The 27,482-nt window shown below is 39.3% G+C and overlaps 1 protein-coding gene across 1 annotated transcript in view; it reads left to right on the top strand.

The window, feature by feature from the left end:
- Positions 1-27,482, top strand: part of LOC121325485 (junctophilin-3-like) — a 46,666-nt gene that overhangs the window by 10,192 nt on the left and 8,992 nt on the right. The window contains exons 2-4 of the mRNA XM_041267999.1: positions 534-1,323; positions 20,445-20,569; positions 26,381-27,321. Coding sequence (XP_041123933.1) covers positions 534-1,323; positions 20,445-20,569; positions 26,381-27,321 — 1,856 coding nt within the window. The remainder of the gene's footprint in view (positions 1-533; positions 1,324-20,444; positions 20,570-26,380; positions 27,322-27,482) is intronic.

The raw sequence follows: 27,482 nt of genomic DNA, 5'->3' as shown, positions 1-27,482 counted from the left end.
TATTACTTCTTAGCAAGCAGGTTTAGAATGTCCTATTTTATTAATATAAATAAGAGGATTAATAAATCACAACTGGAGAAAAAAACACTTCTGGCTAATTTCTCAAAGCTATTTACTCCAAATTGTCATTAACAGCATTTTTCTGATGGTAAAAAGGCACCAAATTAAGTAACCAAATCATAAATAAATAACTCTGATATTTAATTTAGGGGCTTAAATTTATTGACCAGCCTGAAGTTGTTTCTTATTTGTTTTAAGATGGTTAATGGTGTTTTTGTCCCCTGCCAGACAATAATATGCACAATGTGGAGTAAATAGCTTTGAAAATCTAGTCTTTAAAGTGGTTGCAGCTAACAAAATAATTACGCATGTTCTACCTGTTGTGCATTTCCTTCCTTATATACTATTGGGCTCAAATGTGCAGTATTGAAAGAATCACATGATATAGTAAACATGGATTTTCATTTTAAAACCTGGTATCTGGTACTGCACTAATGCTGAACTGACACCGGTCTTTTTTTATGTTTTCCCAGGTACCTATCAGGGTCAGTGGGTGGGAGGAATGCGGCACGGATACGGTGTCCGGCAGAGCGTCCCGTACGGAATTGCAGCCGTCATCCGCTCTCCGCTCCGAACCTCTATAAACTCCCTGCGCAGTGAGCACAGCAACGGCACGGCGCTGCACCCGGATGCTGTGGGGGGAGCAGGGGGTGCAGTGGCTGGCAGCCCGGCTGTCTCCAGAGGGGGCTTCGTCCTCACCATGCACAGCGATGCAGAGCTGCTCAAGAGCAAGAAGAAGGGACTTTTCCGGAGGTCGATACTGAGCGGGCTGAAGCTGCGCAAATCCGAGTCCAAGAGCTCGCTGGCCAGCCAGAGAAGCAAGCAGAGCTCCTTCCGCAGCGAGGCCGGTATGAGTACCGTCAGCTCAGCCGCCAGCGATATCAACTCCACCATCAGTCTGGGGGAGGGCGATACTGACCTCTCTGTCATTGAAGATGATATTGACGCCACCACCACTGAGACCTACATAGGGGAGTGGAAGAGCGACAAAAGGGCTGGCTTCGGGCTGAGTCGGCGCTCCGACGGGCTCAAGTACGAGGGGGAGTGGGTCAGCAACAAGCGCCACGGCTACGGCTGCACCACTTTCCCCGACGGCACCAAGGAGGAAGGGAAGTACAAGCAGAACATCCTGGTGAGCGGCAAGCGGAAGAACCTCATTCCACTGCGGGTGAGTAAGATCCGGGAGAAGGTGGACCGCGCCGTGGAAGCTGCCGAAAGGGCCTCGAATGACGCCAAACAGAAAGCGGAAATTGCTCTATCCAGGTAATTAAACAGATATCTTTTCTTATGATGCCTATCGAATGCAGTAACAAGGACAAGCTAAAGGATGGAGGGTGTAGCTTTAGGTTTAAGATTTCCCTCAAATCCTTCAAATCTAGTTTATAACACGTGCTTCTTTCAAAATGGCACATTTGAGACATACACTGCGAGAAGTGTTGTATGGGGACAAATTAAAGGTCACACCCTGGGTCATTTGATGAACATGGAGGTTAGAAATGATACCAAGAGCTATATTGAGGCTTTAAGGATGCTTTTAATTTCTGAGCTTTAAAAAGTCCTCAGCACATGATGACTGAAACGGAAAATGATATATTAAATCATTCTAAACAACAAGAATAAATTAGTTAAAATTTACCTATGATAATCTATTTCATACCCGTACCAGATTGCTTTTTAAACAACATTGATATTAGGGCCTGCCTCAGTGGAGCTGATTGAAACACCACCATTTGATTCTAAGTTAACAGCCCTTATTGAAACATCCAATAACAGTCTTATGTTAAGATATTGCTCAAGTAGCATGTGCCTTTATAGGGATCAGATTCCAAAAGCCAGCCTTGGTGTTGCTTAATTATAGCTATAAAATAAAATGGTTTGTGTTTCTGAACAAAGAGCATGATAAGATGGGAGCTCCCTGACAGAACCTAATGAAGCTGTGAGAATGCTATTCGCTGACAAAGGGTTAGAGAACCCTGCAGCATGTCAGCAGTGGAACGCCAAAGCCTCAGACAAGGCAAGATTAATAACCGGGTCTCGCTGAAACCTGACATTTTGACTCTTATTACCGGAAAGGTTGGACAGCTATGGTGTAGTGCATACTGTGGGCTGATACCACCATCTCACTCAGACCAAGGCAATAGAGATGAGACGCTATTGAATTAGCTTCACAAATGCCTTCACATCCTCTGAAAACATGCCTGTGCTATTTATACAATCTACACGTGAGGCTCCAAATAGGGCCCCAGGACAATTAATCGATCAATGCATGCTCAATTAGATTCCAGAGATTTCCTTTAACCTGCTTGTTCAATAGCAGGATTCTAAGTAGTAGGCAGTAAAGGACCTCGAATGTTTTCTTTCAGACTACATTCAGTCTCAAATCAAAATCAATCCGCCGAAATAAAAACGTTCAGATGCATTTCTATCATTTACCCTTTTCCTGCTTTGATGAAAGAAAATCTCTCGTTCTAGTACACACCATCTGAATGTTGTCTTTCAATCATGTAGAGTAAAAGGCTGCTTCCTCGGTGCCCTAGGGTGTTCAATCTATCTATCTATCTTCTGTGGCTCCTATTAATTGAGGCTTGTCACATAACAGTCATGGCCATCAAAAAATGATTAATCCTTTTCTACATTTTGCCACACTTCTCTTTCACCACTTTCTCTACAGCTTGATCCAGGAATGGTAAGGGGTTGATAGCTAGGGATAATCTATATCTATAATCTATATCTATATCTATAATGTACTGAGAATCTTGATTTTCCACCCCAGTGGTAATAAGAATCAATCATTAATGCGCGCTCCTCAGGGAAATAACGCCAAACTAATTAGAAGGTGTCAATAGTTATTGCAAGCCCTGCATGCTTCCAGATGTGGTCTAAATGTCACACAGCCAGGCAGGAGTAGTGATTGGAAGTAGGTGTTGACAGCACCTCAGCTTTGCAGCCTGCCCTGTCTCGGATATTAATGAGACTGTCAAGTGAAGGAGTCAAACTGCAGATCAATACAGCACGCAGGCTCGTTCCGGTGATCAGCAAGACCTGGAATTGAATTCCTCACAGAAGCTCTGGATCCAGCTAGACTCATTCAGACAGGAGCTGAAAAAAAAAAAAGAACTCTCGTCAAAAAAATGAAAGATGAATGCTGTAATTACAGAGTTAACACCTTTGTTTATTTAATTGCACAAAGTGATAGATCTGTTTAAAATAATAAATATATAAATGATTCCACTAGAAAGTGATTACTTGGCATTGCTTCATGTGGATTCAACCTGAATGGTGAAGCAATGACATCTCCCAATGCATCAGATAGACATAGTGTACAGTGTGCAGGGGCAGAAGGTATTATAGGAAAGCCTGAGTCATTGTGAAATAGATTGAACGAGAACGGCACATGAGAACAGTTGCATGTGACAATTGTTTTAGGCCAATTTGGGTTATTTTACAGGTTTTAAAAACACAAACCACATTGTTAATATAAAGTAAAAGTAAAGTATACAAATGTTTCAGCTTGAGCACTGATGAAGGCTTTTATTTTGAATCAACCGCATTGACAGGAGTTACTGGCACACTTGTTAAAAATAAGGTTTTTGCTGTTTTGTTTTGTAATATGTGACATAGGGCAAAGAAAATAAGTTGGAGTCGTCACATTGAGATTCACAGGATCTGTAAATGTCTGTGTTGGAGGTGGTAGAACCGTCAAGCATTGTAGCTTGGAATAATTTAGCTCATTACTGACCACAGAAGAAACTGTAGGTCATTTTTAAAGGGGTAGCTAGAAGTAAACATGTCTAAGTAATTCTCTGAATAACAGCATTATGGTATCTACTGTTTTATTAATGCATCAATAAATTGCTGGCCACAACCCACACCGATTTCTGACTGCCTGGTGCTTTTTACAGACCGTTAGTTCCAAATATTACAATATTCATAAGGACTTCCTTTTGGCAGCCTTTTGTAATTTTTTTGGCGATTCATTTTAGAATTCCAATTAAAAAAAAGATATACTGGCATGTACTATAAATATACTGGCATGTATTCTGAATGTCAAAAAAATTATTTAGCGTCCATTTTGTGTAGTGAATTATCATAGTTGTAGAATATATAAGCATACTTATTTCAATTTGACTTGAGATAGTCTGGAAGGACATACAGTATCATGAAGAAGACTGTCTGGTATGATTTTTTTTTTTTACAGTATAAATGTTTGCACATGAGAGTCTTTGTTTGGCACTGAGGGATATTTTCAGTGACATATGGAAGCCCTGGTTCTATCTGTCTCCACTGTGCCTGTGCCATGTGACCTCCAAGACTGGCATGTTTACCCACTGGTGATGACAGTACACTTCAGTGTAAAGCCAGTGATTCTGACAAGGACACAACTAAAAGAGTGTTTTTTATTAATTGAAAATGTAATTTAAATTGGAAATTGGTAGACTTTCTCAAAAATACAGTTGTAAGTTTGTTGTAGAGTTGTGAGAGGGATTCTCAAGTGAAAAACAAACCTCAATCAAGTGCAAAGAAGAATGCAAATTTTATTTGAAAATTGTGAGTCATCTAAAAATTATGGATTATCCAAAGTACTGGGTGCTGCAGTGAGAAAGGCGTTTGTTTAAGTGAATGTCTTCACCATTGTTAACTTGTACTTATTGTAAAAAAAAAAAAAAAAAAAAGTTAAATAAAGAGACTGAGATGTATCTTTAATTATTGCCAGCTATCCTTATAATGGCAACACAATATAACACAAACTGTGATATAGAAAAATGATTATTTCAGAAACTTTCTGAATGTATAAATATTTTAAGAAATATAGTATAGCATGCTTTATGGTGCAAGTTTATTTTCACCCCATTAAAATCAGAGCGATCAGAAAATCGACTCTTAGTGGTTGGAGACCAGCTTGCATCTTACAAAAGCCCATATGAAATTCTATATACAGTACTGTGCAAAAGTTTTAGGCAGGTGTGAAAAATGCTGTAAAGTAAGAATGTTTTCAAAAATAGACATGTTAATAGATTATGTTTATCAATTAACAAAATGCAAAGTGAGTGAACAGAAGAAAAATCTACATCAAATCCATATTTGATGTGACCACCCTTTTCCTTCAAAACAGCATCAATTCTTCTAGGTACACTTACACAAAGTCAAGGATTTTGTAGGCATATAGTCAGGTGTATGATTAAACAGTTATACCAAACAGGTGCTAACGATCATCAATTCAATATGTAGGTTGAAACACAATCATTAACTGAAACACAAACAGTTGTGTAGGAGGAATAAAACTGGGTGAGGAACAGCCAAACTCAGCTAACAAGGTGAGGTTGCTGAAGACAGTTTACTGTCAAAAGTCATACACCATGGCAAGACTGAGCACAGCAACAAGACACAAGGTAGTTATACTGCATCAGCAAGGTCTCTCCCAGGCAGAAATTTCAAGGCAGACAGGGGTTTCCAGATGTGCTGTCCAAGCTCTTTTGAAGAAGCACAAAGAAACGGGCAACGTTGAGGACCGTAGACGCAGTGGTCGGCCAAGGAAAATTACTGCAACAGATGAAAGACACATCATGCTTACTTCCCTTTGCAATCGGAAGATGTCCAGCAATGCCATCAGCTCAGAATTGGCAGAAAACAGTGGGACCCTGGTACACCCATCTACTGTCCGGAGAAATCTGGTCAGGAAGTGGCCTTCATGGAAGACTTGCGGCCAAAAAGCCATACCTCTGATGTGGAAACAAGGCCAAGCGACTCAACTATGCACGAAAACACAGGAACTGGGGTGCAGAAAAATGGCAGCAGGTGCTCTGGACTGATGAGTCAAAATTTGAAATATTTGGCTGTAGCAGAAGGCAGTTTGTTTGCCGAAGGGCTGGAGAGTGGTACACGAATGAATGTCTGCAGGCAACAGTGAAGCATGGTGGAGGTTCCTTGCAAGTTTGGGGCTGTATTTCTGCAAATGGAGGTGGGGATTTGGTCAGAATTAATGGTCTCCTCATGCTGAGAAGTACAGGCAGATACATATCCATCATGCAATACCATCAGGGAGGCATCTGATTGGCCCCAAATTTATTCTGCAGCATGACAACGACCCCAAACATACAGCGAAAGTCATTAAGAACTATCTTCAGCGTAAAGAAGAACAAGGAGTCCTGGAAGTGATGGTATGGCCCCCACAGAGCCGTGATCTCAACATCATCGAGTCTATCTGGGATTACATGAAGAGAGAGAAGCAACTGAGGCTCCCTAAATCCACAGAAGAACTGTGGTTAGTTCTCCAAGATGTTTGAGCCAACCTACCTGCCGAGTTCCTTCAAAAACTGTGTGCAAGTGTACCTAGAAGAATTGATGCTGTTTTGAAGGCAAAGGGTGGTCACACCAAATATGGATTTGATGTAGATTTTTCTTCTGTTCACTCACTTTGCATTTTGTTAATTGATAAATATAATCTATTAACATGTCTATTTTTGAAAGCATTCTTACTTTACAACATTTTTTCACACCTGCCTAAAACTTTTGCACAGTACTGTATATATACTCGGTACAGCAGTAAAAACGTCAGCATCCTGGATGAGAGGAGAATTTGCTTCGAGTTGGCTTTTTAAACAGTGTGTAGCTTAATTGCCATTGATTGATACTCAATTGTAAATGCAGGGAAGAGCAGGTTTCCTTGTTTTAAAATCAACGCATTAATAAACTGGTGTGTTGTGATTGATTTAATATCTGCTGTCAAATGCTTCTTAATGATAATTACTCAGAAACTAAATAACATCAGCCCACCTAAAATAAAGCACCAATTATATGAATCATCCAAACAGCAGGGTATGTAAAAATCACTGTTACACCAGGGCCTGTGGTGCTGTACCGGGCCTTCAATGTTATCTGTGTAGCTAATCCAAGCTGGAGGTGAAATCAGATAGTGTATGCATAACGTGAACAACAACACGCAATCGCATGCAGAAAAAGAGCTAGAGAGGAAGGGGCACAATTAGCATGAAGTGATTGAGAAGGGCGAGCAGTAACATGAGAACACAAATTGAACATGTAGGGGTTACAAACAAAGGGACAGGAAAGAGTTTGATGGTTTGTTCATTAGTGCCGAAACACTGGCATGAACTCAGCCAGGGTGGAGGCAGTCGAAATGATGTTGGTAAAAGAGTGAAACATAGAAAGAGAGGGAGAGAGACAGGGACATGGAGAGGAAAAGGCTCATCAATTATTTTTCTGTCCAGAATCCACATCCTGTTATAAATAGATTGAAAAATCACTGCGACTAAACTTGAATAATAAGCAAGGACCTGGCAATTGATTTAATATGCGACAGGACCAGGGGGTTGTATTAAATAGCACTTCTGTTTTGATTACCAGTGATGATCTTGAGTGTTCACATAAAGAAATGTGTTAATAAATATTCAAAAGTATGGTTTCTTTAAAAAATTTAATTTGTTTTATATGTACTGTCTCCCTAAATCCAGATCCCCAAAAAATAACTCTTCATATCTCATTGTAATTCTTAGGTTCCCTTGATCATAGATCAGTTAATAGTCACTGGGCATTTGGATATTTTGGATGAATGATTTGGTTTAAAAATCTGTCAAATAAGACACTCAGCAGAAACCTCACAAACTTTCATAAAAGCAAGTGCACTGGCTGGTGTGAGCAAACTGGGGAGCCAATAAGGCATGCTTTCTGATTAAATATAGTGCAAAGAAGAGTAATGAACAGCCACCTTAATGCGATAAAACAGAGAACTGTTTATTTTTATCAACATGCTTGGATACTCATTGAATGTGCATTCTTTTTATTTTTTTATACTGGAGCAAAAGCTCAATGAATCCAACCAAATTAAAATTGTATTAGACACCCACATTCATAGACGAAGAGCAAGGTTATAGTTTATTCATTCTTACCAGAAAGTCAAAATTTTTGTGCCTATAATGTGAAAGCAGACTCAGATACGATTCGTGTTTTAGTGGAAACCCCTGTGATTTCCATTCCAAGCCATACAATGCTTTTAATGTAGTCAGCAGGATGCTTCCTAGAGCCTGGAGGTTGCTGGTTTGAGTCCAGGCTATTCCACTGCCAACCGTGGACAGGAGTTCCCAGAGTTCACAACTGGCCGAGTGCCGACCGGGAGGGGGCTTAGGTCAGCCAGGGTGTCCTAGGCTCACCGTGCACCAGCGACCCCTGTGGACTGGCCGGGCGCCTGCCGGATTCATTGTAAGCCGTCCTCCAATGCTGTAGCTCTGGGTTGGCTGCATGGAGGGCTTGCAGAGTGAAAAGAAGCAGTCAGCTGATGACACATGTTCTGGAGGACAGCATATGTGTTCGTCTTCACCGCTCCCGAGTCAGCGCAGGGGTGGTAGCAGTGAGCTGAACCTAAAAATACAACTGGGTATTTCAAATTGGGAAAAATCAATTGGCGACCACTAAATTAAAAAAAAAAGGTGTATCACCCTGAAATCAGTTTCAGTCACTGATCATTTGTTTCATTAGACCTTTTGAATTGTGTTCAGCTCTTAAACAGTTGCTTGTTATAGTTAACTTGAAATCTGCAACTGTTTAAGAGCTGAAAACAAGTAAAAATGTTTAATTAAGCAAATTATACATTTCAATTAAGGGTCTAGTTAAATAATTGAGAGATCAGTTGGAATGAAAATCAGCAGACAGTGGGTCCCCAGGACGAGGTTGAAAACCATTGGGCTAGATAGAGGGTGACCAGATTTTCAAAGATTAAAACCGGGATACATTGTTAAATTATTAATAAGACTAATTAAACCATTTAAATATAGGCTATTTTAATGATTATATAAATAGCCATCCTTTCACTCTTAGTACTGTATTATCTTTTTGTTTGTTTGTTTTAAGCAAATTTCTGTACACTCCTGGTTGTATTATAATAATAATAATAATAATAATAATAATAATAATAATAATAATAATAATAATAATAATTAAAAGTACATTTACGTTTTGGCATTTTTCTTTTTCTCTTTACTCACTGTGTCAAGCTCTATTTATTGACATTGTTGACGTGGTTTAACAGAGAACAGACTCTGTTGCAAATAAAGGGTAAAGCTAGGTTTACCATGTGACTCCATGTACACAAGGACAGTTTGGGACTCGCACCCCAGTGCGTTCTGGTAAGGGTAGTCCTGTTGCAAAAGGAACCCTAGAGATGTAAAATGTACCAGAATGCACTGCCCAAACTGGCCCAGTGTACATGGAGTCATATGGTAACCCTAAAGTGTCCGTAAACATTTCCCTTCAGAACAATTTAAACACCTTGCAGGCTCACTCTGTATAACCAGGTTCCAGGAAGCAGCTGTAGTTTAAAATTACTAAACCTACAGCAAAGCATTTTTTTAAAAAAGCCCCTTTCTGCTTAAAAGCTACAAAAAAATAAGATGAGCCAAAACACCTTGAGCACAAAAATAAAGAAGGGGGTGTGTGATCTTTTACCTGTTTAATATCCTGTCATGTGTGGTCTCTGCCATTCTTAATTGTTGCTTGTGTCCAGGTCATGGTTTACCATGTTAAATATACCAGCAAAACCATTTTATTTCAACCACTGAGAAACTACCACTCAGGATGTGCAACTTTAATTTCACACCCCCTGGAAACTGGAATTTTATTTAGAGATTTTCCATTTACAAACTCACAGTTTCCAAAGTTCACTTATAAAAGTTAATCAAATACATAGCAAAGTGTAATAAAGCACAGTGAAAGCACAGTAAAGCATAGCACTGGAAAGAATAGCAAGGTAGAGTAAAGCAAATGAATAAACATGGCAAACTAGGGTAAACTATGATAAATGCATAGCATAACCATGGGAATAGTATAACCAATTTCATCAGGCTGTTTAGAAGCTAACCCAGTGGCTGCTGGACTAGTTAGTAAACATGGTAAAAATGATAACGACATAGAGAATGATAGAGAGGAGACACAAAACAGGATACCAAGCATGTAAGATGTTAAATATACTGAACATGTCAACGGTATTAAATATCCCAAAGCCTTGGTTAACACTCTTTTAAAAGGTTAACAACATACTTTAATTGGAGAGCTTAGCCACTGGTAAGAAGGGTGCAATCTGCCGATTGCTTATGTACGTTTGTTATCAACGCACACGTCTGTTGATGATGACAGCTATTAAAGAATGCGATGCTGAATACAGAAGCTGTGCCAATTTCCAGTTGACTGGAGCCCAATAATAATACCATTTCAAAAATAAAGGAGCTCAGAATACAAACCTGGGGTTTTTCAAAAGCTCGCCAGTCTCTAATTATTTTCTCCAAAGGATCGTGCCATTAATCTGAATGATGTTTTGCGCACAGATAATACAGGGTTATTCAAGTGAGCAGATCAAAAGAGACGCCCAAGGCATAGAGCGCTGTCAGGAACGGGGCCCCCTGTGTCTGGTCAGCCCACTGTATCTGGCTCATTAGCAAGGCAACGTGGGGAACATGCAGCATCCTGGGCTGTAGTTAGATACACTGTTCTTACTGTAGGAGGGGAGGGCAGCAAAATATAGCCTTGCTTAATAAATGCTCATCCTATGAGTGTTAACATAATTAAGAGCTTCTGTTTGTACTGAGTTTTATGAAGTCTTTCAGCAAATTTTGTGCTTTGCACTGTGTTTTGAAGCAGTAACCTTATCTGTCCTGAATGGCCATACTGCTACAAAGTGTTAGTGGTGTCACTTTATTCTCGCTGCTATTTAAAGGACTTTACTCTAAGTAAAATATGAAATGCTACTTGGAGGAATAACACATATAGAGGATACACGATGGTTCAAAGTGGGTTATGTTAAAATAATGAATGAGGGAAGACATAACCACTGAATAATGAGTTGCTTATATCTTTACTCCCACGTTTCCTGTTCCCACACTTAATTAAATACTATATGATAAATCAAATTAAGGAAATGATTGTTGGTTTACAGATTAAACATTGCCGTTGCATTTCTCCCTTACCTTTTCTGATCTTTACAATCTTTCTGAGTGATTTTGAGTTTCTGTTTCTCTAATATCGAACTTTGGGGATCAATTGAACTGAAAGCAAGGTATTGCTTCATGGTTTTATCCAGCGACACTCAAACTACACATTTGTCTATGAAAGTTAATTTGTAGCGAATTATTCCATCCCTGCCGCCTGTACTAATTTTGACCTTAATGAACTTGCGTGTTCTCTGTCAATATCCATTATGTCATCTCTGTAGTATCGTTAATACTTCCAAGCTGAATCAAAGCCTTTGTTAATAAATGATGATCTCTGACCTGCAGGCCTGATCTTTATCTCCCAAAGGGATGGCATAGACAGAATAGAATAGGTTAAACCTGCAGCAATCACTAGCATCAATATCTGTGCAAGTCCAGCCCACATACATTTCAAATAGAAGCACGCATTTCCCATCTGAAATACTATAATAAACTCCCTCACTGGGACCAACTTGCTACAAAAACAAATCTCACTATGACACCCATTTGACATATATCTGGAAAGCTGCTTATGCTCTTGTGATGAAACGTGGAAAGGACATTCTTTAGCACAACCTGCAGTATAGACAATATCAGAATCTGACGACATAAGAAGGGTCTTTCTGCACTTTGTGCACATTGTGGAGAGTGCAGTAGTCATCTACTCATGATATTGCCGTAGTAATCTACTCCAAATTTGTAAGTGCAACCCTGGTAGGGGATGTTATTGGCATTTAGGATTCTCCAGGAAAGCGTAATGCGGGTAAAAGCAGCTTTAGAGAAACATGATAAAAACTCAATACTGGAGGAACAGTACCCAGAATCGCTTATCATCGCAATCACCATAAAATAGCAAGGAAATAAGAATAATAATTAAAATGACACTCAAAGCTACATTGTCTTAAAGTTTAAAGCTTCTTTTTGCCAGGTAAGGAGTGACTTGATTACAAGGCAGCATGTAAGATTCAATAGATACTGGCTTCTATTATCACGCCTTAAATACAAGTGTCGCCCTGAGTTAAGCCTTTACTCTGCTCTCTGGCTGTATCTAAACAGTATCGTTCTCTCATTTCAATCCCCGGCCCCTGGAGTCTGCAGTGCTGCTTTCCACACCAAATCTGTAGAGAAGAGTTATTGTTATTCACAAGCCACAATTAGCACAACAGAACTGCTTTTGTGTAAGATGAATGTAACTTCCAGCTGTGTGCCATAGAGGCCAGGCTGAAACCCTTGTGCAACCTTGGGATAATACAGTCAAAAGCGCTTAGTATCAGTCCTTATAATGTTGTCCTCTGCTTATTAACACCACATTAAATGTAATAATTTTAATGGGAGTCAATGTGGACAAGCTTCTGATAATATCACATTGGTTATTATGACATTCCAGTTAACCCTTTCAGTCCTGAAATATTTTTGTTGAGCTGCAGAATGCGAAATTATATCATTAAAAAAAAGAACTCCTTTATTGAGTATATATGAGAACAGGACAAATTACTGTATTTTTTTTTTAACATATATTTATACATGACCTCAGACTCGGACCTAGGAGACCCGTTAGGTTCCACTGTGATTTCTGACAGCGTAAGTTAACATACGGTGCTAAGGTAAGGCAGGACCGACTGACAGAGTTCATATCAATCACAACTTATTTCCACCCCTCACACTACTACTTTGGAAAATAAAAGTGTTGGAAGGTGGTCACGGAAGCAAGTTGCTGTAAAGTATTGCAATAGTCATATCAGACAGCTAATGTGACTTTTGGGTTGTCGGGTGGTATCCAAGACTGTACAAATTACTGTAGCGCTCGGAACTAATTCAAAATGACTCATTCTGAAAACAGACTGAGCTGCAGGTTTCTCCTGCCAACTTCCCTGAAAAAAGTGCCACTATCCAGTGACGCATCCCTCTAGAACAATGCAAACACCTTCCAGGCAGTCATGCCTGCCCATGGTGGCCCACTACACCCTCTTACACACTTCAAGCATGAGGCAGCACAGGAATAATAATGAATTGTAGCGTAGAACACACTTACAAAACATGTACAACAAGCCAGGCTTTTTAAAGGGTGTGTGTGTGGGGGGGGGGGGGGGGGGGAGGTTTCATTGTTGGCTTATTAACTTACCCACAGGGAAAGCAATTACCAAGGCAATACAGAAATAAATGGAATCTCTTCTCGCGGTTGTCAGGGCAACAGGAGGAACCGACGATTTCTACTTTATCCTCTCTCTGGAAACAACATGGTGTAGCAAACAGGCTGAGTTAGCCGACGGACAGTGAAATAATCAATTCTCTCTAAAAGAGAAATGTAAGGATACTGCAACAGGATAAACTGCACCACAGCTAACAGACACAAACCAGGGAGTATGTTGTTGTTTTTTCCAGTGTGCTGTTGGCTGTTGCTTCGTTATGCATGACAGATGGCAGGTAAAGTGACTACTCCAGATGTTTATTATGCTGTGATTTACAGAGCCCCAGACTTTAAAATAACGTTCCACTGGCATACAGTGCCTTACAGAGATTTTATACCGGCTTGAATACATTTTTTCAGTTGAAGAGGAAATAGCTTCCAATTTCCTTTTTTAGTTATTTATTTTTTTTACTTTTGCCTTTCTAGTTCTTGATGTTTGAAATGATTATGAATGGGTTCTGTTGCGGCAAAATCAAAATATCATAATTTTTCTGCCTTTGAAGAGACTCCCTCAATCCGTTCAAAACCATGTGATAATTCATCCATCCCCACCTACTCTCTGTCTGTATAGGTGTAGAGTAGTCGGGGCTGGCAGAGTTGAACATTGTCACATGGTGTGAATGGAATGAAGAAGTGTGCTCCCCTGCAACACAGGTCAACGGTTTAAATCTGGGGCTCCATCTGAACTAGAGAGTAGGCATGTTTTAAAAAGTCACCATAATGTCATATACAACTTTATTCTAAACAACAAGAATAGTCAAGATAACTGGGATGCTACCGTTGGGATTTATGTTACCAGTGAGGAATTGTGGGTTAAGAGAGATACACCCATAGAAGAAACAAAGGCACGGCTCAGACTAGCCCTTCTTCACTTCTGGAATAATCTATTTCTAATACCTACACTGCCCTCCTCCCCGTGCCAGGTACGACAAACTGTGTCCTTAAAACCAGAGGAACTAATGTGCTGTGCACCAGCCTTCCTTTTAATTAAAAAAAAAGCATAGTTGAATCCTAAGGCTTTTCCAGGTTCTCTGCACTGTAAACCCCCTCACCCCCCACTTTTGGGCAGTCCAAAACCAACCTGAGACATTCTGACCCGTGTGTCTTTCCATATTACTTTAAAAACAAACCGGCAAAGTCTTGCCCCTTTTTTTTCTGACAAGATGAAATTGGAAGGTTTTTGTCCAGGTCTTTTTCAGGTATCTAGTGGTTTTCATGTTTCTTCCACTGAAAGGAAATACTGCTTTATATCAGCAAGTGTTTTTCTTCCCCTTGTATTGTAATTGTCCTGTCTTTGTTTGGCTGAATGTCCCTGTCTTTATTTTAAATGTATTAGCGGCTGCGGTTTGTTTTTAAATGAAGCTGCCGACCAAGGAGTGCCATGATGTAAGAACTTGTATATCACAGGAATATATTTTTGCACATAGCTAGGTATGTACATGAACATTACAAGGTGTGGTAGAGTGTCAGGCAGAAATATCAAACAGAGACCCGGAAAAACGGCAATTCAGTACCTTGGCACACTTATTATTAACAGAACAAAAGGTTTAATCAAACACAAATAAAACATTTAAACAAAACAGCACCAAAGCACAGCTATCCCTGCACCTTCTAACACTTTCAGTGTTCAGCCTGGGCACCGCCTTCACTGAAATCTCTCCTGCCTCCTAAACAAAGGGTCTGGCTCCTCTTTTGAAGCATATGATAGGGCTTGATCACTAGCTATTCAATTAAGCCCGAGCCACATTCTGCACCTGTATTTGGCAGAGATGGGATTTTAACCCCATTCCTTCCAAACTTAATTTCAAAACATGTTCAACAATTAGCCACTTTACAGTGGGTGCTTGTGCAATGGCGGCCATCTTGACCCCGGGCTGTTCCTCTGCACCTGAGCCAAAACGGCTGCCAGCTACCAAACACATACGCTGAGCCGAAAGGGTATCTTTTGTTTTCAGTATTGCTCTTTTTTCATGGAAACATAAAAAATTAAGGCAATATAGATTACATGATCAACCTTAAATAATATATGCGACTAAAATCATAACAAAGGTAATATTTGTGTGGGGTCACAGTTGAGTTGGGGGCTGGGGGTGTTGTTGAATTGTATTGTGGGGTTTTTGGACACCCACAATCCCACATACAAAATACCACACAAAACATCACCCCCGGCATAAAACTGAATCTTTCAGTCCAAAAAGACTTTCAAAACCACTGAACCAATGAAATTGAAGTGGGTGACGACAGCAGTATTTTCCATCCTGGTTTGAAAAGATGTTCTCTTGCTACAAAAAGCTCTTGGGGGGAAAAAAAAAACCTGAATCAGACACAAGCCACCAAGCAATTTGTATTTCCCGTTCGGGTGAGTTGCTTCACCAGTTTGTTAAATAAAGTGCATGTCTTGAATATTGCTCCTGTACATGTATTCATAATTAATCTAGAGCTGCTGCTGCTGCTGCTTTTTTAATGTGTGTAGGGTTGCAGTGTTAATTTAGTCTGACAGTTAGTTTATTAACGTTAGTTTGTCTGTTACTTTATTACAATAGTTTATTAACATACACGTGACTATCTATTGCTTTTCTCTTATTATGTTAATTTCATATCTTGATGTACGTGCATCATAACAAGTAATAAATATATTTATTTATTGATTGATTCATATTGTGTCTGGTGGCTAACTCTTTGCTTACTTACCGAGGGGTGTTCTCTTATCCGGAGACAACTGTATTTGTGCAATGCAATAGGCAATGTAACAATGTGAAAATGACATGCTATCAGCAGTATTCCAAAGCTCTAGTTGCCTGCTATAGGCATGTGTAAGATACATCAGCCAGTGTCTTTCTATTAGCACAAAGTCTTACTGCTATAAACAGACTCTGGCTGTTCCAGACATTTTTTACACATGCCTGACAACTACAACAAAAAAGCAGTCTTAGAATACAAATTAAGAAAATGTAATTTATAGCTTTGTTTTACATAGATTACTTTTTATATCTTAAAATATTTGTAGAGCAGGAAATGACCAATATAAATCTCACAGAAACATTCATATGGAATATTGAAATGGCAGTCTAATGGTGCATACATGCAAGCACCCCTTTTTGCATACTGTCTGCTCAGTAAAATATATCTGTAATAAATGGGTAACTGCATATCGGATAAAAATGTATTAATGCCACACAAAAGTGTTACTTATATGTTATCAGAGCACTGTTTCCCACAAACAAATTAATTCATATTCACTCTCATTCCTCTTGTTCGTACTGTAACACTTCAAGTTCCATTACTCCTTAATAATGGGCACCTGAAAACAAAGTAAAGCACAGAGATAAAAGCATGGTACCAAGCCTGTATAATCATGGTAAAGCACGGCTAAAGCACAGCAGAGTGCTACATTGCTGACAAATTAATGGCGGTTAGCTTTTATAAAGCAATTTCAGTAAAGCAGGATGTCACAGCTTGTGTTAAAGAGTAAGTGGGGGGCTTCCAAACAATATTGCGTTACACACCCCCATGTGTTGCTACAACAGTTTAAATAACATACCTGTAATATGTGTTTTCACTGTTAACATCCTGACAGCGTTTTACAACTTTAAAGTCTGCTTCAAGCTCATTTCAACTTGTCCGCTCTAGAGCACTGATAGTGTAAGGATTATTGTCCACATTGTCAAACAGGTAACACAGCAATAACAATCCACGATGTGGGACGGAACAGAAAAGCCAGAGCACTTGTTAAGCTTCTGCCTTTTTAAATCGCTCTTCCTGCAGATTCAGTTATCCTGAAGTATAAAATACCCCTCCATAGAGCTCTCAAACAAATATAGCTAGTAAACCAGATTGCCAACCTGTTCTCCTGGAACACCCTGCCCCTAGTGGAATAAGAAATGTATAAGAAATACAGTGTGTAGAACACATTTGTTCCATGGGGACGGGTTAATGGCTACAGACTGAGAGGAGACATGCTTAGGGGCTCTAGAAAGGCCGTGGAGGTTACCACGATGTTATGTCTGAAACAGGATATGATGCACAAAGTGATCCTGTACAACAAAAAAAATACGTCAGTTTAGATGGCTGTGATATTTCAATCTCTTACCAAATTACTCTTTAACAAAGTGCAAGTATATCAGATCTCTTGTAAATTAGGCACAGAACTGAAGTTTCTTGTGTTAAAATGCCACCGTTAGAGGGTTATCTATCAAGCCTGGAACAATAGTGTTGAAGAAATGGTCTCAAGTTATCTAGGGAGAAATAGAGGCAAAAAAACCCCCAAAAAACCAATCTCTCGACATGCAGCAATACTGCAACAGACAAAGTGCTAAAATGTTGCAGTCAAATGCAGGTATTTCGAAAACACATAAGCTTTGCCTATTAGTGCAGCCAAGTGATAAAAATCTATTCTCTGCTGCGTCTAGGAATATGGAATAAAGTGCATAGCATAATGTTTATTTCAGAATAAGAGAATGAATGTTTAACAGTTACCAACATTACAGGATAATATGTACGAGCCCTCCCTTCAATCTGCTTCTGCTTTCATCCCAATCACACTTGTACTGTACCTTGTCATTGCTTGTATTATTCATTGTTCTGCAGCATGCCCATACATACAATCCAGATTCCAGTCTTTAGTATAAAGAGATAACGCCACTTTTTATGTAAGAGACATTTTGGTTTGGATATGTCCCAAAATAGGGGCCCTGTGTGCGCTATTAAGCAGAGCTGAATTCTGCAGTCTTTATTAATAATTCAGTTTGAATTTGCCCCCCCTCGAGTGCGAGAGTAGAAAGATGGTACCGCAGTTCTAATAGGCTTGCAGTGCCGGCTCCTGGAATTTATCAGTCGCCTTCAAGCTCATTCTGCTACAGGGCTTGCGAGAGTAACAGAAAGGCAGGCACAGCTCAGCACTCCATCCGTGTGTTTTACCCTTTGCATCCAGCTTAGACTGCTGCACAGTTTCAATAGGTGGCTGTTATGTAGATTCTCTGTAATTTGAATCATCCCATATTGATTTGGTTGGTAAATTTTCTTCTTTTTGGTCTTCTTTCCAAAAGATGAATTGGATGTTGACTCCTTGTACTGCATGAACTAGGCCCTCCTTTTTTTTTATTTAATTTAAATCTTGTAAATGATATTCCATTAATCTTCAGATACAGTACCTTTAACAAGTTTACACAAAGTAAAAGTTTACAAAACAGCAACAAAACTACTAAGTTCTATATTTCAACTTCCCTTAAGGACCCTCAGGGAATTTTGTTTTTCATTTTGAAACATTAACCAGATTGTTTTTCTTCCTTTATTAACAAAATGGAGTTAATTAAAGGATGAAGGAGATGCTTTGTAAATTGGGCCCCGTGAGTTCCTTGTTATAGAAGTACTGTAGAGGCTGGAGTTCAGGGAAGGTCTGATGTATGTACTGTGATGTTGTTAGCGCTGTGCAACACATCCCTCCAGGGTTTTAGGGCAAGTCAGAAGAGAAAGTCTTACCCTAAAAGAAACAAAAGAACTGTACAATATTCATCTAGTTTAATCTTGGGGAAAAAACATAATAATAATAATAATAATAATAATAATAATAATAATAATAATAATACATAAAATGGTTGATCAGGAAACCAGATCAGATTTAAATAATAATAATAATAATAATAATAATAATAATAATAATAATAATAATAATAATAATAATAAAAGGCTTTAAAAGAAAAAAAGCACAGTAAAAGAGGAATAAGAAGCAGATAAAAAAAAAAGACAATTCGAACTTTGAATTATGTATAAATCTAGACGAGTTCTATCCTGTTATTAACTGCTTTAACCTCCAGTGACGTTTTGATTGTTTTTTTTTTTAAACTACCGTCCATTAAAACGGGAGAGGGTATAAAACGCTGTGTAAAATAAACTAATCCTACATGGAAAATGATTCTTTGAACGGGAGCGGTTTAATCAAAGAAAGAAAGAAAGAAAGAAAATAAATACGTTACTGTTTTTAATTTTATCTTCGATCACAGCTGCCAAAAATCTTGTCCTGTTTTGACCACTAGGGGTGCACTGATATTTAACAATGCAAATCTTTAACAAACCACCTGGCTCCACCTGGCTCAGGCTTCGAGATGGAAAAAGTAGAAACAGTAATAAATTATGAATAAGAGCGCATACCATGCATAATAAAAATAATAATAAACTTCCAACTGTACGTAACAAGGCTGAAATTCCTTTTTTGGTGGCACAAATCACACCAGCCCTAATGGAATTACAGCCTTCAACGTATATTGGGTGGACTTTATTTTGTTATAATTGTAAACAATTTAGTTGAACTCCTATAGGTTTTCACATTAAATTTGTATACTGCTAGTTCCGTTTTATCATTTTTTGCAGCATTTTCTTCCTCAAAAGAATATGGAATGGTCTGGACACCATTAGGATCTGCTGATTTTGTACACCTGTTTTGAGGTGGTAAAGACGTTGGTGTTCATTAATTATAATCTTACTACTAAGGCTGTTGTTTATATAGATGTATATGTTTACTACTAATTATATATAGAAAAACAGATGGGCTGCAGTGAATTACAAGGTTGTAATTACATCGAGGGGTTCTAGTGTCACCATAAACCATGAGAGCGAACACTGAGATGTAATCAAAACCTAAAGTCATTCACTTCAGACCCATTTGTTGTTGTTTTTTTGTTTTTTTTAATAATATATGGATTCTACAACTTCCACAAGGTTTATATCGAAGGCAGTTTTCTTTTGTTGTGGTTTTGTTTTCTTGGTCACCTATGAACGCTTATCTGGATTCTAATGTGGGGATTTCAAAACGGGTTGACATTTTTTTTTTAACAAAAACAACAGTCAACAGTTTAGAAGATGTACAGAGAATTCCCCCAAAAATGAGCTGCGAAAGTCATAACTAGGAGATGTTGTCGTTGCATCGCTTACTTCTGATTTTTTTTTTGTGTATGGGATGCAATTATAGTACTTATTGTATATATTATAAATAGATTAATACAGTATTCTGCCAGGGTACCCATTTAACCCTTTAAGGTTCAAGGAACATACAAAAGTGTATTTCAAGGAGAAACCATTTGAACAACCGCTCAGTTCCTTGTGTATCTTAAGGAATTAAACTTGAATCTTACCTCCAGCAATATTACTATATGAGAATGCAGCCTGTGCACGTGTTGGTTTTGTAGCGCAGGGTCCCTGACTGTGTGTTTTGTGTTGTTTTCTGACAGGACATCTCATGCGCGGGGGAAGGCGGAGGCAGCAGTGGCCGCTGCTCAGAAAGCCCAGGAGGAAGCACGGCTCGCCGGGATCACTGCCAAAGAATTCTCCCCTTCTTTCCAGCACCGGGGAAACGGTCAGTCACTCTTCAGAGCTTTACACAGATCAACAAAACTGCTAGTGGAATACAAATACACATAAATGAATCGTGGCATTACCATGTAATTATATCAGGTATCGAAATGTTATTTATAAGGCCGTGTCTATGCAATTACAAAGTAGTTACCATGTTACCCAGTTATTCGAGTTTAATTATGTAGTTATTTATGCCTTAATATAAAGTTCTACTGGACGTTCTTTAGCACAAGTTATTGAGAGAATCTGGGGGACTGTGGGAGTGTCTGTCTGCCTGTATCTAACACTAACATTTATGTATCCATTGGATTTAGGTCATGGTCATGATCCACTTTTTCAGGTAGCATTTTGCTGGGTATACATATCCATGGCTATAATGATGTCATGTTATCATCAATGATATCTATATATATATATATAGATATATATTATATAGATATATATAATATATATATATTGTTACGCAACTTACTGAGAGTATCAGAATTTGGAGTGGGGGGTTATATGAAGACTGTCTGTCTGTGTATTAAACTATACAGTTTTACATTTATATATTCAGGGATGTAAGTCATGGTACTTTTGTGGTGGGGGATATACAATATATTACTATATGTAAAAAAATAGACAATAACAAAATAATCTGCAGCACAAGCTTGCCTGAGCTGCTAGGAACACTTCTTTATTGTTTTTTTTTTATTATACAGGCACAGAAATGTTCTATTACAATAAACTATAGAGCTGAAATTTGAAATATTGGCTTATAAAGTAACAAATATATACAGGATTGTATTTTTAATGTTTGTTCGTTGTTCTGACTGAACTAACACAGCTGTAGCATCTCTTTTCAAGTGTGTTACTGTCGTTGACCTACTTCCATAGTAGAAAGGGCAATTTTTAGAATGACATACAATGCATTCATTGTGCATGCATTACCATTACATGAGCTCCCATGAAACTAAGGAGACTTGTTTTAGAAGCATCACCTTGATAACTCTTTAAACATTCCAGTGAAGATGGATTACAAGTAGACAGGGCTTGGACAAAAAATTAGAGACACCTGCCATAGCACTGTCAATTGAGACAGTCGAGTCTGCAAGGTGTTCGATGGGTCAGAGACTCACCTCAAAAGAGGACTGCTCCCGCTGGGCATAAGGCGAGAAATACATTCTATTCTAAAAAGAAAATTAATCAAGGGCCTTATGCATATATTGTGCACAACTGAACGTGTGGCTAATGGAAACACCTCCCTTGAGATGATTGACAGACGTATCATGAAAGCGCTGAGTGGAAATCAAGAGCTTAACAAGAGGCGTGACTCCATAGCCTCCACTCTAAAACGCATTAGTTAACCTTCGAACACCTGAAGCACTTTCACTGCCTGCTTACACAAGACTGGGGAAGGGATGTCAAATGTAATTAATGTATGCAATTTTGAGACTAAAGAGTGCGACGGTAAATTATATTTAAAAATATATATTACTAGGTTTTAGCTCGGTCTAAACTCCGTCAGCCTAACACCAGTCTTACAATCACTGCTGTGGTTGCCAGTTGGCTTTCAGTTGTAATGCTCATTTCCTTTGTGAATCCCTGCCCTCGGAGTATTAGAGATGCAGACTCTGAGAATGGGTTTAAATCTAGTCTTAATACTGACGTGGCTTTTGGTCGTTAGCTAGTGTTGGACCCTTTTATATACATATGCATTTCTTTTTATGTAAAGTGCTCAGTGGAGCTTTAAAAATGCATTGTATTGAATTACTGGCACTAGAAATATTCTAACTGGTCTCCCTTTCCTTTAATCGACGATGGTTACGCTCTTTGTTTGTGTTTTACACTTTGGAAAATGCTGATATTTCAAAGACAACACCAGAGAAATCAAAGTTGTTGATGCTTCCTGGTGGTGCCGAATCACTTCTTTTTACTGTAGCTCAGCTTCTTTCAGACAGGTGACGTGTCACACAAGAAGTGATTAGGTACCAGGAAGAAATCTCTATATCCTGATTTAAAGGATGAAAAAGAAACAAAGAAACAAAATATCTCCAGCACAATAAAAGGGGATGGTGCAGTAGTAATGCTGCTAACAATCGAGCTTAAAACCTTGGTTAACATTTCTCTAACCCTTTAAAACTACAGGTGCAGAATACAGACACTGCAGTTTATTTTAGGTTGCCATGGAAACTCGTCATGGTGGGTTAAGGTGGAATGGAGGAGAGTTAAAGGGAGTGTTCAGCCTATAAATCTGATTTTGTTTCAGCAGTGTAGCATGAACGATGGATTTGTTGAATGCTGGCGACAGGCCAAAGGAGAAGGCAGTGGCACGCTTTAAAAGGTTAATGACCCACGATCATTCATCTGACAGTTAGGACACAGACATCTTCATGATGCCTAGCAGTAAAACTGAACTTTATCAAACATCTTACAGGTGGATAAACCAGAGGTGAGGATGTGCGAAACATGGAATGGCAGCGCTGGTGTTATCTCTTCACTTTGATTGTAATTGTTAATGGCATTGGTAAAACAAAGAGGTTGGTTTGATCTGCCTATACCTCTCAAACCTATAGCAGTGTACCAACTGTAAAGACACTAGGGTTTAATGAACTGATTTGAATGTGCTTCTCTTCACCCAGCTCACCTGTCAGAAGGGATGCACTCCATCGTGCCTATTCCATACTGCCTTGTGAAATATTAAAGATTACTGTGCAGTACCTTCAGATATGAGCACAGAATTGCGATGGTATCCTAATTGTGGGTGCACACAAGCAGTACAAGCAGGGATGGAAGCAAGACTCTTATTGCATAGCAGTTTCACCCATTCCTACAAACTTGATTAGCCACAGTGTATAGGTAACAAGCTCAGGTATGTCTTAGTAAACTCCAGAATGGATCAAACTGCTATGCAATGGAATCTTATTTCCGTCTTTGCTATTGCATCTAGTACTGTCTATTAATATAGAACTGCACTTCAATACATGCATAATGAATTGGCAGCTTGAATCTCTTTGAAACTCCATAAATAGCAGAAAGGTGTGTTTGATTATAAAGGTGACCGCTTTGAATACAATATATCTCGTGGGAACTAACATTTATTATTCTAGTCTGTGGAGCTCAAAATAGCTGCCTCAAAAATGAGATTTCTATACATTTGTTTACTTTCTCTCAGCAGAGAAACTTTTGAGACTGTGAGAAAGTAGAACATCTTACTGCATAGTTTTTTTTTTCAGAAGTTGTAAGATATATGGTAAAGAAAGACAACGTAGCTTCAAGGGTGCTTTGATCCTAACTGCCAGCACTGAAAAGACTTCCTTGTTCCATTTCAGTCATGTGACAGTGGGGCCGTACTATATTGTAGTTGTAAGATCAAAACAAGCTCAGAGCCATGAGACAGCAAGGGCACAGGGAGAGTGAAATTGCCCCCACCCCTCCAGGCTCTTCTTTCTTATCAGTAACCAGCCACCTGCTTTCCCTAATGACTGATATGTTTTTCATCCAGTAAGATGCTTTGACCCCAAACACATTACTGAGATGACCTAAGAAGTGCAAACATAACAGATTTCCTGGAGGGAAGGCAAGCAAACTGAGAACTAGAGGTCATGCAGAATGAAAATACTATAACATGTGCTTCTTTCAATACCGCACATTGACACCAATATAGTGAATTGAAATGCATGACAGGCACGTTTTTTATAGGAGCTTGTCTTTTGTAATACTGCGGTATATGGTACAAACTGTAGGCAACCAGTATAGTGAGGATAAAAACACATACAACACCCTGAAACTAAAATAAACATAAACCTGTGTTTATCCCTGAAAGAATGCTTGATTACTATTTGGCGTTCCCCCTCACTGGGGGGGCAGTTTATTGTGTTTTGTTGTGCCTGTGATTCCCATCTGTGCTGTATCTGAAATGAAAAGAGTGCAGGACGCAACATGTCTAAATTCCAATGAAACACTTTTGGGTAATACAACAATGGATCAGTAAATTTACTTTTTTTTTCAGATGGTACAGTATAAAAACAGAAACACAGATTTTTTTATTTTTTTTCCAGCTACAGAAATACTGAACAGGTCTGAACTACTTTATAGGGCTAGTCTTAGTTGAAATTTAAAATTGATAGCGTGCTGCCTACATTGTGCTAATGACCGTACCTGTTTAATATCATTAGAGACACCAGGGTTTCAAATGAAAAACCCTCCCTTTCCCAAAATAGTATAAACACCTTAATAGGACTCCTGTAATGCCATTCGAGGAGCTCACCATGAACATTCCCAAGAGTTGAATTAAATTTGGCTTCAATTTGCTTATAAAAGACCATTGACTGGGTGTTTGCTATTATAAATAGGTCCCCGTCTCTCTCTTTCCCAGTAACTGTGCATATGTAATCCCAGTAATGCTAACCACAGGGAATAGCACAGCGAGGAATCAATTACCTAGTCTGCCTACAGTGCCAAAATCATGTCCATGATCAATGAACCATATTGTTGAATCTGGATAGTTATCTGTCTTAACATTTAGATGAGATCTTGGGAATATCTGTTTACAGCAATAGCTGGAGATTAAACATGCAGGGGTCAAATTGTTGAAGCACCTGCTGTTGACCTAGTGCAGCAATGGTCACATTTTGTTTGCAAGGGCAATCAAAGTTAGGTGCCGTAGGAACAGAAGTTAATTTGCACAGTAGCTGTATGTATTGAATTTGGCAATATGTGTCTAGAGTTTTTTATTTATTTATTTATTTATTTTTTATGAGAGGCTGCAACAAAAAATGGTTCAGACACCAGCTAAACAGGGGTTGGATAAAAACTGATGGTAAATGGATATTATTATTATTTAAAAAAAAAAAAAAATATCATAAAGTAATAATAAAGTGACCTGCCAATATTGAGTCAATGCAACCTAGTCACAAACATAAGGGCTATTTTGATTAATGAAATCAAGTGTTTTATTTGTTTTAGAGAGGGTTCATTTTTCAAAGCAGCATTTAACCTAAGAGAATGTCTGTAAATACTCTTCAAAAAATTAAAACACACAGCATATTTATACTGCCTATATATCTTAAATAGTAGCTTCAAATGTCACTGAGCTTGTTTTGTATGGTGTTTACAGACGTTCTGAGTGTTTCTTGGTTCTGTTTTTCATATAATGAGTACTCATATTTTTTCCAAATCTGCCTTTACCTAAGTGCCGGTCTTATGACAATACTGTCCCTGTCAAATAGTGTCTCCTAGCCTTATTTGTCACTCCAGCACAATTTTACTAATATAGTAATAATATGCAATACATTCTATAACTATATTGATTGGATATGTAGTTTTGTTTTACATGTTTTGCTTTGTAAGACTGGAGAACTTTGTGCTGATAATTAGTGCATTTACTGCTGCAGCAGAGCTGAATACTGTAGTGGAGTTCAATACTCGCCTTACAAAGTGAACTTGTCTGCATATTTCTTTAAACTTCTTTGAAAATTTCTCCAAGAATCTTTTGGGTATTTCCCCTGCGATAAATAAACCTACACATCTTCCAGAGAAACCGGTTCTTGTGTTGACCTTACCATCATCAAATTTCAATGCAAAACCATTTAAATTAGACTGTTTTTAGCCAAGATTCAAAGATGTCGCAAAACATAAACAAGGCATGCGCAAATGAATTCACATGAGTGCTGACAGCTAATGAGACTCTTCTTCTGAAGACAAGTATTTGGCATAACACCTGGACTAACAGCCTTCCTCATTGCATTCAAATCTGACCACTTTGTCTGTCTATATAAACACAGAGTAGCCTTTTTATTGCTCATGCTCTTGTATTCCACTCCCCTAGGGCTGGAGTGCCAAAGGCCAAAGCATCAGAACTCGAGTGAGAACGACATTGAAGTGACCTCCACGGGGACCCCCGACAGCCCCGAGCTGCACATGAAGGGGACGACCCCCCATGATCTCACCCCAGACCAGAGCCCCTCACCCAGCCGGCCCGCCACCCCTCCCTCCGCCAGCCCCTCCAAGCTTTCTCGCCGCACCAAGAATGCCAGATTCCTGCGGCAGACAGCTGTTGACGACGACCGGGGCGCAGGCGAAATCCAGGTACTCGTGGAAGGGAGGGGGGGAGCAAGGGAGTACCTGCGACCCAGCAGGCGAAACGAGGAGAAGCGGCTGACAGCACTGGGACCCAGCAGTAGAGGTGGCAGTCGAGGGAGCAGCAGATCCAACACCCCTTCCATCCAGGAAGACACAAGGGTCCGAAGCAGTAATGGTCACAAGCAAGCATCGTTCAACCACAAGCACCGAGAGCGATGGTCTGACTGCCCCAGCACCGTCTCCTGGGCGACACACCGCTCCCACAGTGAAATCCTAGCCAACTCCCGGCTGCTGGAGCAGGACGAGGAGAAACTCAGCAACTATGAGATGGAGATGAAGCCCCTGAAAAGAATGGATTCCTATATGCAAGAAACTCATTCTAAAAAGCACCACGCAGCTTCCTCTGCATCCGGCACCGCTCATGGCTCTCCCAGCCCTGCCGAGGACAACCATTCAGAGCCCAGGGCCTTCAGGGTTCAAAGAATGAGAGGCAAATGCCAGCCCAAGGTGAGCGTGCGGCCCTTCGAGCCCCCCACGGTACAGAAGCTGGATAGCTGCCTCCGACTGGGGGACAAACTTGAGTCTCGGCCCCTCAGAAGGGATTTGACCCTTTCCCCCCCACAGAAATCTTTACCCATTGCACTAGAGCACGATGAAGAGAATTTAAGTGAACTCAAATCAGACTCGGTGAGTATTTGAAGATGCATGGGTTTTTGAGATGGTCCTCTAATTAGGAAAGTGAGATTCAGAGTTTAACATATAGGTTGGCACTTAAAACAGCAACATTTGTTTTTTTGGGATTCCTGGCAACCAGCTCAGTATGCTATTCCTGTATTACCGGCACAAAT

Source organism: Polyodon spathula, chromosome 13 (assembly GCF_017654505.1).
Source record: "Polyodon spathula isolate WHYD16114869_AA chromosome 13, ASM1765450v1, whole genome shotgun sequence".
Lineage (NCBI taxonomy): Eukaryota > Metazoa > Chordata > Actinopteri > Acipenseriformes > Polyodontidae > Polyodon > Polyodon spathula.
This window is presented reverse-complemented; position numbering and strand designations above follow the sequence as displayed.